The following is a 13,778-nucleotide window of genomic DNA, read 5'->3' on the forward strand; positions in this document are numbered from 1 at the left end:
TCCATAGACGGCAGCCCACCAGGCTCCCCTGTCCCTGGGATTCTCCAGGCAAGAATACTGGAGTGATTCCTCTACCTTTTCTAAATATAGCTTGTATACCTGGAAATTCTCAGTTTATGTACTGTTGAAGCCTAGCTTGAAGGATTTTGAGCATTATCTTGCCAGCGTGTGAAAAGAGCACAATTGTGCAGTAGTTTGAGCATTCTTTGGCATTGTCCTTCTTTGGGATTGGAATGAAAACTGACCTTTTCCAGTCCTGTGGCCACTGCTGAGTTTTCCAAATTTGCTGGCATACTGAATGCAGCACCTGAACAGCATCATCTTTTAGGACTTGAAGTAGCTCAGCTGGAATTCCATCACCTCCACTAGCTTTGTTTGCAGCAATGCTTCCTAAGGCCCACTGGACTTCACACTCCAGGATGTCTGGCTCTAGGTAAATGACCACATCATCGTGCTATTCAGGTCATTAAGACCTTTTTATATAGCTCTTCTGTGTATTCTTGCCACCTCTTCTTAATCTCTTCTGCTTCCATTAAATCCTTACCGTTTCTGTCCTTTATTGAGCCCATCTTTGCATGAAATGTTCCCTTGGTATCTCCAATTTTTTTGAAGAGATCTCTAGTCTTTCCCAGTACACTGTTTTCCTCTATTTCTCTGCATTGTTCACTTTAAAAGGCTTTCTTATCTCACCTTGCTATTCTTTGGCACTCTGCATTCAGACAGCCTTGGAGGACAGCAAATAGTCCAATAGAGCCAGAACATGGAATTGAGGGAGGGACTGTAAGCAGACAAGGGTTCCCTCCCCACTCACACTGAAACCCTTCATATCCAGCCTCCAGCCCCTTTACTCCCCTGAAACAAGCTTTCTTGATAAAGTTAGTAATAATCTCCAGTTGACAAACCCCAAAGGCTTTATCAACCTCAGCCTCTCAGAAGCACTGGGCTCTGGGGACCACTTCCTCTTTTCTCAAAACACTCTCTTGGCTCTTCTTCGTAAAATATGTTCTCTAGTTCTCTTGGTTCTTCTTCGTAAAATATGCTCTCTAGTTTTTCTTTTTTATTTAGCAAGAGAAGTTGACCTTCTCTAGCCAATCCTTTTTTATCCCTTTACAGGCTCAAACCTCTTCAACCAGGCTGAAAGTGCTGAAGTTCTAAAATCTCAGTCCTTGTTTGAATTCTAAACTCCTCCCTGAGCCAACAAGGTCATCCTTGGTCAGAGGCGCCACCTGTATCCAACTTCATCTCCAGTGATACCCACACACGTGCTGTCTGCAGACCAGATGTACATGAGGGAACTGCTGCGTTCCCCTACCACAGGGCCTTTGGACATGCCTTTCCCTCCTCCTGGAATACTCTTTCCTCTCCTCCTCAACCTTCAGATCTCAAGTTGATCCACATCTCAGCAGAGGAGCTTTCTGTGATGAGGTTCTAAAGAGCACCATGGATATCCCCTTCACACCATGTCACAGCACAATGCTCTTTGTCTTTAAATTCACCTCCCTTTTCCCCATTAGACTGTCACATGGCAAGTGGTCAAAATACAGAAAGTGAGAGACAGTAGCCGGGGCCAGACCAGGCAGGACTTTGCAAGAACCTGGATTCCTCCCTAAGGCTAAGGGTGATGGCTGCTTCTCAAAGTATAGTCTGTACACCACACAAGCTCCTTAGTTGCTTGACAAAATTCAGATTTGTGGGCCCTACCCCAAATGACTCAAACAGAATCTAGATGTGACCTCCTACTCTGTCAAGCCCTGTGAATGATTCTGATACACACTATCATTTGAGGCCTGTTCTGCAGTCCACTAGCAAGAGAAATGTGGAATCTGACCACAGTTTAGACCAATTTTCCCAGGGAACATGCACTGGGGTGGGGGGTGGGGAGGGGCGGGGGGCGATTTGGGATGCCAGGAGCAATCTTCACTCAAGGCAAAGAAGCAAGAGCCTGGTTTCCCCTCAACTGATAGCTAAGGAAGCTGGTCCCACGCCTTCCAAGCCCAGGCCATAGGCAGGACGCATTATATTGTACAAAATGGGCAGCGAGGACAGAGAGGAGAAGCGATGGAGGGACAGCTCCAGGGGGTCCCGCGATGAGAATCTGAGGTTCAGTGACTCAGACCCCCGTGGGCATAATCTTCCCATCCCAGATGATGCCTACTCAGCCCCTTTCTTGTCCTCGGAGGCTCCAAATTCAAGCCTTATCCTTTGCTTTTGCACAAACACCACTGATGGTTCACAATGAGAGTTTCGCTCTCCTTCCCACCCACTGCAAGCAAGAGGACAGCCTCTGTCTATTCTGCTGTCTCAGAAATAATCAAAGTCCTGTCAGTTTTTCTTTTCGTGCTGTGGTGGTGGTGGTGATGGTGGCTGATTGGTTTGCTGGTTTTTAGCTTCTAATGAGGAGGAATGAAAGAGCTGTTATCTTTACTCACACCCTCTTTTCTTTTCTGCACCAGACCCAATAAAGAAACACAAATTCCCTCTTGGATTCTAACAGTAAGTCACTCGATACAGAAAAGATAGAAATGCTGACATTTTCAAGACATGCTGTGGGTGGCACACCAAAAAGAACCGCAGGTACCACACAGGCAATAGATTACATGGGAATAGACAGCATTTTATTAATGTAAAAGCACATAAATGCCATCAGGATGGCAGGTTAGCCATTGGGAATAAATGAAATTTGACCCACACGTCACATGTAAGCCAATTTCCCTTTTATCTTTGAAAGGAGTGGGGGGCACGGGGGAATCACCTTACATTTAGGAAATATCAGATGTTGAGGGCCTACTATGTGCCAGGGTCCAGTGCTACATGATGAAGAGACTACAGACAGCAGGTTTCTGAGAATCTACAGAAAAACGCTTTCAGTAGCTTGTGGATCCCCAAATGAAGGCTTCTTGCCTTATACAAAAATAAATAAATGTCAACGGGACTTTCTTCAGTTATCACCAGAGGTAGGAACTATACAGGAAAAGAGTAAGAGACTTGACCACAAACAAATGTAAAACTGAAATATCAAAATACCTATAAATGTGTCAGAGAAATAGTAGGTTGCATTTTGAATTTAATTGCACTTTGAATTTAATCCTCAGAACTGAGGTGGGGCAAAAAGCAACACTAGTTTGCTGAAGGGAGGGTGTGAAAAAGAAATAAGATCATACTGAGGGCCCAGAAGGTTAAAGATCAGCAGATACGGGGCAATTTTCCATCCTTGTCGGCAAAGAGGACATGACCCAGCCTGATGTAAGGTAAAGAAACACAGGCGGAGGACAGCCAGCAGGGAGGCCAGGGGCCGGGAGACACCGGAGGGGACAATGCAGGAGACAAAGCCAGTCTCTATGCGGCCACAGGCGAAGCCCCCCGCACCCCCACTGAGACAGCTGCTTCGGGATTGCCCTTTGCAACAGGAGGAACGGAACATACGAACAGAAGCCCCAGACACTCCACACCAGTCCCTCAGGCAGTTTCCCAGGGTTAAATGGCGACTCCCTGTCTCCTCTCCCCTTTGGTGCAGGGAGGTCAGCCACTGCCCGACTTCCCCCTCATCTCACCCCCTGCAGAGTCCAGGGGGATGGCCTTCTTCAGGCCAGAGAACCGCCATGGCCGCCCACCACAGGGCCTTTGGACATGCCGTTCCCTCCTCCTGGAATACTCTTTCCCCTTCCCCTCAACCTTCAGATCTGGGGTCAATCCACATCTCAGCAGAGGAGCTTTTCTAATGAGAACAAATCCCTCTTAGGTTCTAAGAGCACCAGGGATCTCCCCTTCACAGCATCTGTCACAATGCAATTCTATTCATCTTTAAATTCACATCCTCGTCCCCATTAGACTGACCCATGGCAGGCGCTCAAAATACAGAGCATGAGAGCCAGTAGCAGGGGCCAGATCAGGCAGGGCTCTGGGGAATCTGGAGTCCTTCCCTTCCCAGAGAGTCAGTAAAGAAGCACCATCATCCTCAGGTACCCCTGAGTCCCAGAACCTGCCACACAAGCCTTTCACTCCAGACCCACCCCAGCTCCATCTCACTAGGGACAGTGAAAGGCAGAGATCACGGTCACAGACGCCACAGCCACGTGCTTGGGTTCAAACCCCAGCCCCACTGCTCACCAGCAGGGTCACTGAAGGATTTCAGCTGTGCGATTCCATCAGTTTCATCATTTGTGAATGGCAGGGACGAGTGAACCCATACCATACGTGTTTTGTGAGGATTAAATAAATACATAAAAGCACTTAGAAATGTGCCTGGCATGATGTATGCACTAAGAGTTTGCTGCTGCAGCTGCCTTTACTTCTATTAATACTATTATTATTACTCCTACTATTACAGCTGACCCTTGAACAACATAGGTTTGAACTGTGTGGGTCCACTTACACTCGATTTCTTTCAGTAGTACATACTGCAGTCCTGTGTGGTCCAAGGGTGACTGAATCCAAAGATGCAGAATCACAGAGGGCTGACTAAATTATACGTGGACTTTCAACCATCAGGAGGGCCAGTGCCCCAACCCCTGCACTGCTCAGGGGTCAACCGTATTCACTGCGACGGCATGTCAAAGCACTTCCCTCCCCATCCTGCTTCCACAGTCCTCATCTGCCACGGTAAGCCCCTGCCTTGGAAGAATCCTGTCTCCCAAGACAAACAGCTGTCAGACTCCTCTCTCATATCCACATCTGAATGGAATCTCTTTTCTTCCTGTAAGTTTTGCAGCCTTTCCCCCTCACCTGGTATCAAGGATGTGGCACAAGGTCTGATAAAATAATGATAGTAATTAAGTAAGAAAGGCATGCGTCCCTCATCCCTCACAAGGCAGATTCACTCTCAGGAAAACTGCAAGCAGACACAATATTTTGACATGCCATGTACACACATTTTATGAGAAAAACAGAGAGATCGAGAGGGCGGGGTACCGACAGTGGCCATGGTATGCATATGCACCTGAGCCAGGACATGTCACTGCACGTGACACAGAGCAACCATCCCGAATTCAGATCAAGCTATCTGAAAATCTGGCTCTTCAGACCCACTGTCCAAAATTACAGAGAAGCACATATTTCCTGAGTGCCCACGACAGGCTGGATACCCCAGAGGGACCTGGGGACATAATGTGAAACAAAGCAAGATTTGATCATTGCTCTCAAAAGCTCATCGTCTGCTGGAGAGTGAGCAAGTAAAGAGACAGCTACTGCATGGAACACGGCTGCTGCTGTGATAAGCACGGGGTGTCTGTTCCCAGAGGTGAGCATTATAACATCTCCACTTTCCAGAGAAGGAAGCTAAGGCACGGAGGGGTCACTGGGTAACAGGGAACAGAGCCAGGATTCAAATGCAGGTAGCCAGGCTCCACGTCTAGGCTCTGGTGACCAGTGACCAACAAAAGCCTTCCATCTGAAGATGCTCTGGAGTTTCCTGCATCAAAGTGCTCCTTACTCTAAAAAGTCTGAGGGTCGCTCAGTAATATGTGGACTGAAAATACTACCCACACAGGAAGAAAATAGCGAGAAGTGCAGAGAATATGTCTCTGAAGTCAAAGTAAATCCAGGAATTAAAACCTAATGACGGTTCCTAAAATCTGCCTCAACCTGAGGTCCCCTTCCTGATTTGATTTACAGAAGTCTGTATTTGGAGAAAAAGGTGAAGGGATTGAAGTATGAATGTAAGAAGAAAGAAAACAAGTCTTCTGAGTCTGTGGAGATGGGACTCAGAAGACAGAAGGGTAGACTAACAGAGGTACCCAAAGCATGAGGTAGTACAAATGCCCAGCTGTTGTTAATAGCTCAGATGTGTCTCTTTGCGACCCTGTGGACTATAGCCCGCTGGGCTCCTCTGTCCATGGAATTCTCCAGGCAAGAATACTGGAGTGGGTTGCCATTTCCTGCTCCAGGGGATCCTCCCCACCCAGGAATCAAACCCACGTCTCCCGCATTGGCAGGCAGAGGCTTTACAACTAAGCCGCCAGAGACTCCTGCAAATGCCCAGTAGTGGAAACTATTTGCAAAGAGAACTCCCTCAAGGGTGAGAGGGAGGTTGCAATGGTCTAGATGCTGGGGACCCCATGCTTCCATTTTGAAACCCACTCCTTCCATACATTATCACCACCCCGCCCGCCATCACCGTCCACCTCCTCAACCACTCAGCCTCCCAGGCCTTTGTTTTCTTGGAAATTAGGAAACACACAGCGCCACCATCACCCTCACGGCTGCGATTACAATCATGAGCTCATATGTCAACGTCTACAGTGCCTGCTTGTGCTCACTGCTTTAGTACATGAACTCACTTAATCCTCGTACTTCCCCAGTGAGACAAGCACTATGGTTTGCCCCATTTTAATCCCCCAGAAAACGCAAGCATAAGGAGGTTAAATCACGAGAGTACTTCAGCACCAGGGTACTAGTGGTCCCATACCCATCCAGTGTGGGGCTAATACAGAACTGCAAGGGGTCATAGCCATCACCTAGCGAAAGAGTCTGGCTCTCATTTAACAGCTGGGGAAACCGAGGCAAAAGTGATTGGATCAAGCTACCCACTGAGGGCAGAGCCCGTCTCTTGTCCACCACACTCTGCCTCTCTGAACTGTTATGTCTCAGGCTCGGAGCTGGACCAGAGCCTCTCCCCAGCCACTCCCATCCCTGCCTGCTGCTTCCCCAGCCCTGCCCATCTCTCAGGCACCTCTGGCTTTGCTACATTTTCCAGCGCAAAACAGGAAGAAGCTATCACCTCCTGAGGACCGACTATACCCCAGGCTTGATCACCCCTCACCTCACTGCTGTGAGGCAAGTGCTATTCTTACCTCTATTTTAGAAGCAAAGATTCACCTGGAGAATTTTAATTATTTGCCCAAATCACATAGCTAGTACCTGGCATAGCAAGCACTTAGTTACTATGTTACCTTCAAAAAAAAAGTGAGCCTCTATTAACAGCACCTGTTAATAAGCATCTTTTTCTCCTTTAGGTTCACACTTCCCCTGCTTTCCACCCAACCACGCTGGTAGATAGTGTTTCACAAAGTCCGTGTTTGCCATCCTGCCCTGCCACCTGAGGTTAAACATGATTCAAAGGCAGGACTCAAGCAAAGCCAGTAGTTGGTGTGGCTGGTTTTATCATCTACTGCAGGCCTGAACCAACTCTCTATCTGATGCTGATGTGAACTTTCCCTCAGTCGTGTCTGACTCTTTGCGACCCCATGGATTATATAGTCCATGGAATTCTCCAGGCCAGAATACCAGAGTGGGTAGCCTATCCCTTCTCCAGGGGATCTTCCTGACCCAGGAGTCGAACTAGGGTCTCCTGCATTGCAGGCAGATTCTTTAACAACTGAGCTATCGGGACTTAAATTCTTCTACTGACCCACTGAAAGCCCCAACTCAAAGCCCCACTGAAAAGGGGGCCTTGGGTTCCTGCCATCCCAGCTCATAGATGACCCCATATATTAAGGCCTAGTAGCCACCAACGTACCCAGATCCCTCTGGAATAAGTAGTGATGAGTTTGCCTGTGAAGACCAGAGAGCATCATAATTCAGGGAATTCAGAGGGCAAGCTGTGAGAAATTCCGAGGATAATTGAAATTGACCTGTAACTCACCAGCCACCACGGGAAATTCTATCACTTTGCACACTTTGCTTCCACAGCTAGAAATCAAATCAGAGGAAGATGATCAGATTTCTAATTTGGAACCTCAGACACGCAGTGTCATCTTTAATGACTTCTGGCAAAAGATGCTCATTACAGACCTCAGCCTACCTAAATTAAAACATGAAGCCCCAAAATTAAGCAGAAAATTCTCAATTTCTCATGTCTGTACAGCCACAGAAAAATCACACAAGTGGGAAAACACAGACCCCTTAGCGGTTTGTTTTGCCTGCAAATATTTGAGCAAGAACTACACAAAACAGAAGAGCAAATAGGAAAAAAAAATATATATATATAATAAATCTGTCAGTCAGGTCCTAACTTTCAGGTTTGAGCCGTCTCTGCAAATAGCAATTTTTCATGATCAATTTGAACTATCATGTCAAGGAACATTATCTCTCAGCTGATGGCCAATTTCATCCATTGTGTGATGTAGAGCTCAGATTCCTCTGCTACAGTAGGCTGCCAGCTTCAAGTCTTCTCTCACTGCTAAGTGGACTGACAGCGCAGTCCATCAGCATGGTGTCCACATGTGTATGGCTCCTTTCAAACGGGGAGCTAAAAACCCATCTCTCATCCTCAGCTCTAAACCTCATTCAGTGTGGATTTTCTAGTAGCTTAGGTAGCCATTAAGCAATCTCTGGAGATGGTTTTTAAACCTCTTCCCTCCACTTCCCATCCACCATGCCCTTTGTGTCACTGTTAAGAGTGGTGGCCACAATGGAGCAGAATAATTTGCATCACCAGCTTTCACAGCTGCTCATGACTCAATTCAACTTGAACCTAAACCCAGGAAGGGGCTGGAGCAATGCCCAGTCTGCAGCAATGCCTCAGTGATGGCCCAGAGATATTAGATGTAAATAGAAACTACAAATTGAAATTTTTATCTTCCCTTGACATGTCTTCTTAAGGAGAAAAGTCAGAGAAAATGGGGACCAGGACCACTGGAGGGTTATGCGACCAGATCCTGACTATGAACATGGTAAACTAAGAATGGAGGAAAGAGCGCAAAGGAGAATCTCTAAGTTTTATTCCTTCTTTTCTCAGTTAAAAACTACTTCTTCTGAGCCTTAAACTGTGCATGGAATTCCTCAGAAAGAGTTCATCTCCCTTCCTAAATTCAACAACGTCATGTGGAACAATTATTGTATACCAAGAGTGAAGCCCTGAGTGTCTCTAAATACAAGTGGAAAATCAGAAAACCCTTAAGAAGCTAAAGCAAACGTGATGGGGGAAATCCACACCCACGCAAGCTGAAAGAAGGTAGGACACACGTTGAGGGCACTCCCAGGAAGGACCGTGTTTGCCATTTCAGCACATTCCCTTGTACCCAGCTTGCTTCAGATGCACGTCACTCCAAGGAGTGACTCAGAGAAACTTTTCATGATCACTTTCTTGCCCATGGTGACTGATACAGAGGAGAGGTTTCAACAACCCAGGGTCCATACTATTCAAGTCTAGTTTCTAACAAGAATGACAAAGGTCTTGGCAGACATGTTTTCTGCACCTCAGTGGTTTGTACACAACAGAGGATCTTGGACAAAAAATAATTAATTAGCCTAGAGCCAGCATGGCTGCCAAGAGTCAAGATTATTTATTACCCCAACCAACACTGGAGAAGCTCTTTAGGAGAACATGCTTCCCAAGAAATGCTTCAGCGCAAGCATTCACATCAAGGAGCCCGAGGAACCATGCTGGGTGCCCACAAGGGACTCGTGACATACCCCCAGGTCATGCTTAGGTCCCAACCCATTTACTCAGTAAATTACTTTCATGAACAGGTCAAAATGAATAAAGCCTTCCCATGAGGCTCACCTTCCAAGCAAAACCACTTCCTGGCCCCCTGGCTAGAGAGAGCCCCTTTCCTAAATTTGCCATTACAGCTGGGCAACCTGTGATATTCGATGAAGTAATTAAAGACAAATCAGAGAAATTACTTATATTCTTTACAATAATCAGATGGTATTTCCAATCCAAATAAGCAGACGGCAGCAAAAATAAACTGCATTCAAGGAGGCTTAGATCAATTCAGTCCCTGTAATAAATTATGATGGAAAACTAGGATATTGCCTGTTAGCTACCCACTTTTGCAAGAGCAACATTAGAGACAGCAATACTCACTGAGCTCAGAGATGAAATATAAGACTGGATGAGCCAGAATGGATTTTCTGAGCAGGGCCAGGACGAGGGGGGTGGCAAATGGAGGCTTCTAAAGAACACAGTTCAAGCAGATACTGCCTCCCACAGATGTGCGAGTTCCCACCCTCAGGTTCTTACATGAGGCTTGCAATTGCAAGAGCCAGCCTGCCACTGGTTCCACACTGGAAGCGATAATAAAACCCAGCAGCAAGCGAGCCCATCTGGAGAGCAACAGCCAGAAACGGCAGGGGGGCCGAGGGATCTTTTAGAACAGAGACTCCAAGCTGACTGTACATCCATGGGGCTAAATCAAGAAGACTAAGAACACTCAGAAAAATCACCCGCCTATCCAAAGTGCATGAGTACAGGAGTAATAGAAGGATAAAAGCTAACGTTCGTAGACACCTACTGTGTGCCAGATGCTTTATATGTATGTATTAGCTTCTTTAATCTTCCAAAAGACTTTTAGAGATGAATATTATCAGTACCATTATCATTTTTATTACCATGTAAAAGACAAAAAAACTGAAACTCACATTTGAAGTATGTTGCTCTGGATCCGAGAGCTAGTAAATGCCTGCCCTGTACTATTAACTAAGTCTCTATATTTTTTCTTTTTTTTTTACGTTTTTGGTATTAAGAAAAATAAAATTAAGTCTATTTTTTTAATCTATAGTCTCACATACAAAGACATCATTTTCAAGAAAAACAGACAGCAATAAAATCATCAGTATATGTATTATGTCCCAAGTTAGTAAGAGACCACTTTAGGCACAGCCCTTTGTGCATCTTTACACAGACTGGGTGGGAAACTTTATCTCCCAATTTTTCATAGCCTGACAATATGTTTGAGAGGTTCAGAAAATATGGATTGTCAATCTGTTAGATTAAAAAAACCTAAGTGCCAAAGGCGACTTGAGTGAAGGGCAGAGAAAGGATGGTGGCTCCTCCCACCGGACATCCCCGAAGGACCTTGGCAAACTGACCTCCACATCCCCGTGAAGCTGAACATGGTGCTCACACAGCGAGGGAGCGGCGGAGGCCTGAGTCCATCCAGGCGCATGAGCAGAGCCGGGACACCGAAGAGCACCAAGTACTTCACGTAGAAGAAGAGCACTTGGGCCAGCGCCAGGCCTCCTGAAAGACAGAGGGACCCGTGAGACACAGAGACAAGAAGTGGGGCCATCTCCTGGGAAGGGTGCTCGTTCCAGGAAACACAACACCTGCTCCTGCGTCTTCCACCACTCCCCTTCCTCCTCTCAATGCACACGTTTCACTGTCTCCCACAACGGTCTGGGTGGTGAGATTTTTGGATTAATAAATACTGAAATCTACTTTATTATTGTAACAGGCAACAGGACCCCTTAGCAGCTGTGCTTTTACAGATGCTAGCAAAGGGCACACTTTGAAGTCATAAATATGTGTGTGTACACACACATACAGAGCATTAAAAACTATTAGAAAGGAAAAAAATCCTTCCCCAATCCTTTCAAAACCTCACATGAAGTCACACCCACTAGTCTCGCCACTAGGATGGCAAGAAGTGTAAAGTCAGATCAACAAGGGTGGCAAAAATATGGAGAAATTGGAACCGTCATACACTGTGTTGGCAGGAAAGTGAAATGATGTAGCCACTTCAGAAAATATTTGGCAATTCTTTAAATAATTAAACATACAGTTACCATGCATGCATGCTAAGTTGCGTCAGTCATGTCCAGCTCTTAACGACCCTATGGACTGTAGCCCACCAGGCTCTTCTCTCCATGGATTGTCCAGGCAAGATTACTGGAGTGGGTTGCCATGCTCTCCTCCAGGGGATCTTCCCCAGCCAGGGATGGAACCCGCGTCTCTTATGTCTCCTGGATTGGCAGGTGGGAACTTTACCACTCGTGCTGCCTGGGGAACCCACAGTTACCATCTGACCCAGCGATTCCACTCTTGGGCATACACCCAAGAGAAATGAAAACAGATGTCTACACAGCAACTTGCACCCAAATGTGCACAGTAGCATAATTCACAACAGCCCAAATGTTGGACAACCCAAATGTCCACTGATGGACAAATGGATAAACAAAACATAGGAAGTCATACAGGAGAATATTATTCAGCCATAAAAAAAAAATGAAGATTCACACTGCAACATGAATGTTGAAAACATCATGCTAAGTGAAGTGAGCCATAAAAGACCACATATTGTAAGATTCCATTCATATGAAACTCCAGAAGAGGAAAAGACAAGACAGAAATAGAGACAGAAAGGTGATTACTGGTTCCTTATCACTGAGGGGCTGGGAAATGAGACTATGGGGGTGGCAGCTAAACAGTAGGGTTTCCTTTATTCTGCTGTGCCAGGTCTCAGATGCAGCAGGTGGGATCTTTAGTTGCAGCATGCCAACTCTTAATTTCAGCATGTGGGAGCTAGTTCCCTGACCTGGGCCTCTTGCATTGATTGGGAGCTCGGAGTCATAGCCACTGGACCAGCAGAGAAGTCCTTAGGGCTTATTTTTGAGGTGATGAAAATGTTCTAAAAATTATGGTGATGATAGTTGCCATATCACGGATAGATAGTATATCCACGATATAATAAAGCCAATGAGTTGTACGCTTTGAATGGATGAACTGTATGATATGTGAACTGTATCGCAATAAAGCTACTTAAAAAAAAAAAAAAAGATGAGGGCCCCAAGCTGCAAGAACCAGCATTTTCCTGGCCAGAATCGTGTCTTTCTGGGAGGAAAGGAACACCAAGTGTGGGCACAGAGTGAGATCTGAAGTGGAGACACACGCTCTGCTCCCACGGGCGTCCACCTGCCCCTCTGAGAGCGGGACCCGCATCTCCAGCTAGAGCTCAAGATGCTCCCCTGATTGACACATCTTTGTGGGCTTCTGAGCCAGTTGACCCCGCCTCCTCACCCTGGAAGGAAGGTGGGAACCTGAGCTATCAGTCTGTGGGGAACCGTCAACCTGGGCAAGCTGCTGGCTTCAGCAGTGGGGTGAAGAGGTGAAGCCAGGAGAAGAACAAGGGCAAAGTGCCCAAGGAAACCCTGGAGTAGATGACCTGTGACCACGTGTTGTCCAGCCTCCAAACTCACCTTCCCCGGTGTGCAGGGAAGTGATGTAGGCCAGCAATAGTGGCAGGGCTGATCGGCTTATCCGTGGGATAACCTGAAGGAAATAACTAAGCCTTAAATTAGTAGTAGCAAGAGCTACTACTGCCTGGTCCTTTTGATGTTACATGGCAATCACGGCCATGAAACGTGTGGCTGTAAATAGTAACTCTGAGCCAGAAGAAAATACATAAGCCATTTTCTAAATATACAGTGGGCATGCCTGCATGCTAAGTCACTTCAGTTGTATCTAACTCTTTGCAACCCTATGGACTGTAGCCCACCAGGCCCCTCTGTCCGTGGGATTTTACAGGCAAGAATAATGGAATGTAATCTCTTCCCGACCCAGAGACTGACCCCATGTCTCTTATGTCTCCTGCGCTGGCAAGTTCTTGCCATGAGTGCCACCTGGGAAGCCCAGATAAACAGTTTGGGCAAAGACAAACAGCAGTTCAAATCCGAGAGCTACATGTCCCACAAGGAGACAACCCCGGGAATCACCACGTGTCAGTCACATTCAGGAGTTGGCAAAAATGTTCTTTTTGGAAACCAGACTATGGTCTTATTTGTTGCAAGAGCTGCTATAAAATGGTAGCCTTCTTGGATGTATGATAAGAGATAAGAAAAAAGCTGATGTGTGTGTGTGTGAATGTGTGTGTGTGTGTGTGTGTGTGTGTGTACACACAAGAAATGGGAGATGTGTGTTAACACCATCTTAAAAGCATTTGGGCAGGGGGAGTGCCACAGGAATATACTGAATGGTGAAGATATCAGTTGCACTGTCTAGTATGGCAGTGAGGGCAACTATAAGATATTCCAATATGAACCCCCAGGCTCTAGTCAGAAGAATCCCAGAGCTACCAAAAGGCAGGACATGAGTGAGAAAGACTAATTGAAAGGCACAA

The 13,778-nt window shown here is 46.4% G+C and overlaps 1 protein-coding gene across 24 annotated transcripts in view; it reads right to left on the reverse strand.

Moving 5' to 3' along the window:
- HHAT (hedgehog acyltransferase) overlaps positions 1 to 13,778 on the reverse strand; it is a 354,036-nt gene that overhangs the window by 211,212 nt on the left and 129,046 nt on the right. For all 24 annotated transcript variants that reach the window (XR_008715105.1, XR_008715106.1, XM_055583064.1 and 21 more), the window contains one exon: positions 10,753 to 10,903. Coding sequence is in view for 22 of the 24 variants with exons in the window: in XM_055583064.1 (XP_055439039.1) it covers positions 10,753 to 10,903 (151 nt within the window). In the remaining 2 variants the exon portion in view is untranslated. The remainder of the gene's footprint in view (positions 1 to 10,752; positions 10,904 to 13,778) is intronic.

The sequence above is a fragment of the Bubalus kerabau genome, chromosome 5 (assembly GCF_029407905.1).
Source record: "Bubalus kerabau isolate K-KA32 ecotype Philippines breed swamp buffalo chromosome 5, PCC_UOA_SB_1v2, whole genome shotgun sequence".
Lineage (NCBI taxonomy): Eukaryota > Metazoa > Chordata > Mammalia > Artiodactyla > Bovidae > Bubalus > Bubalus kerabau.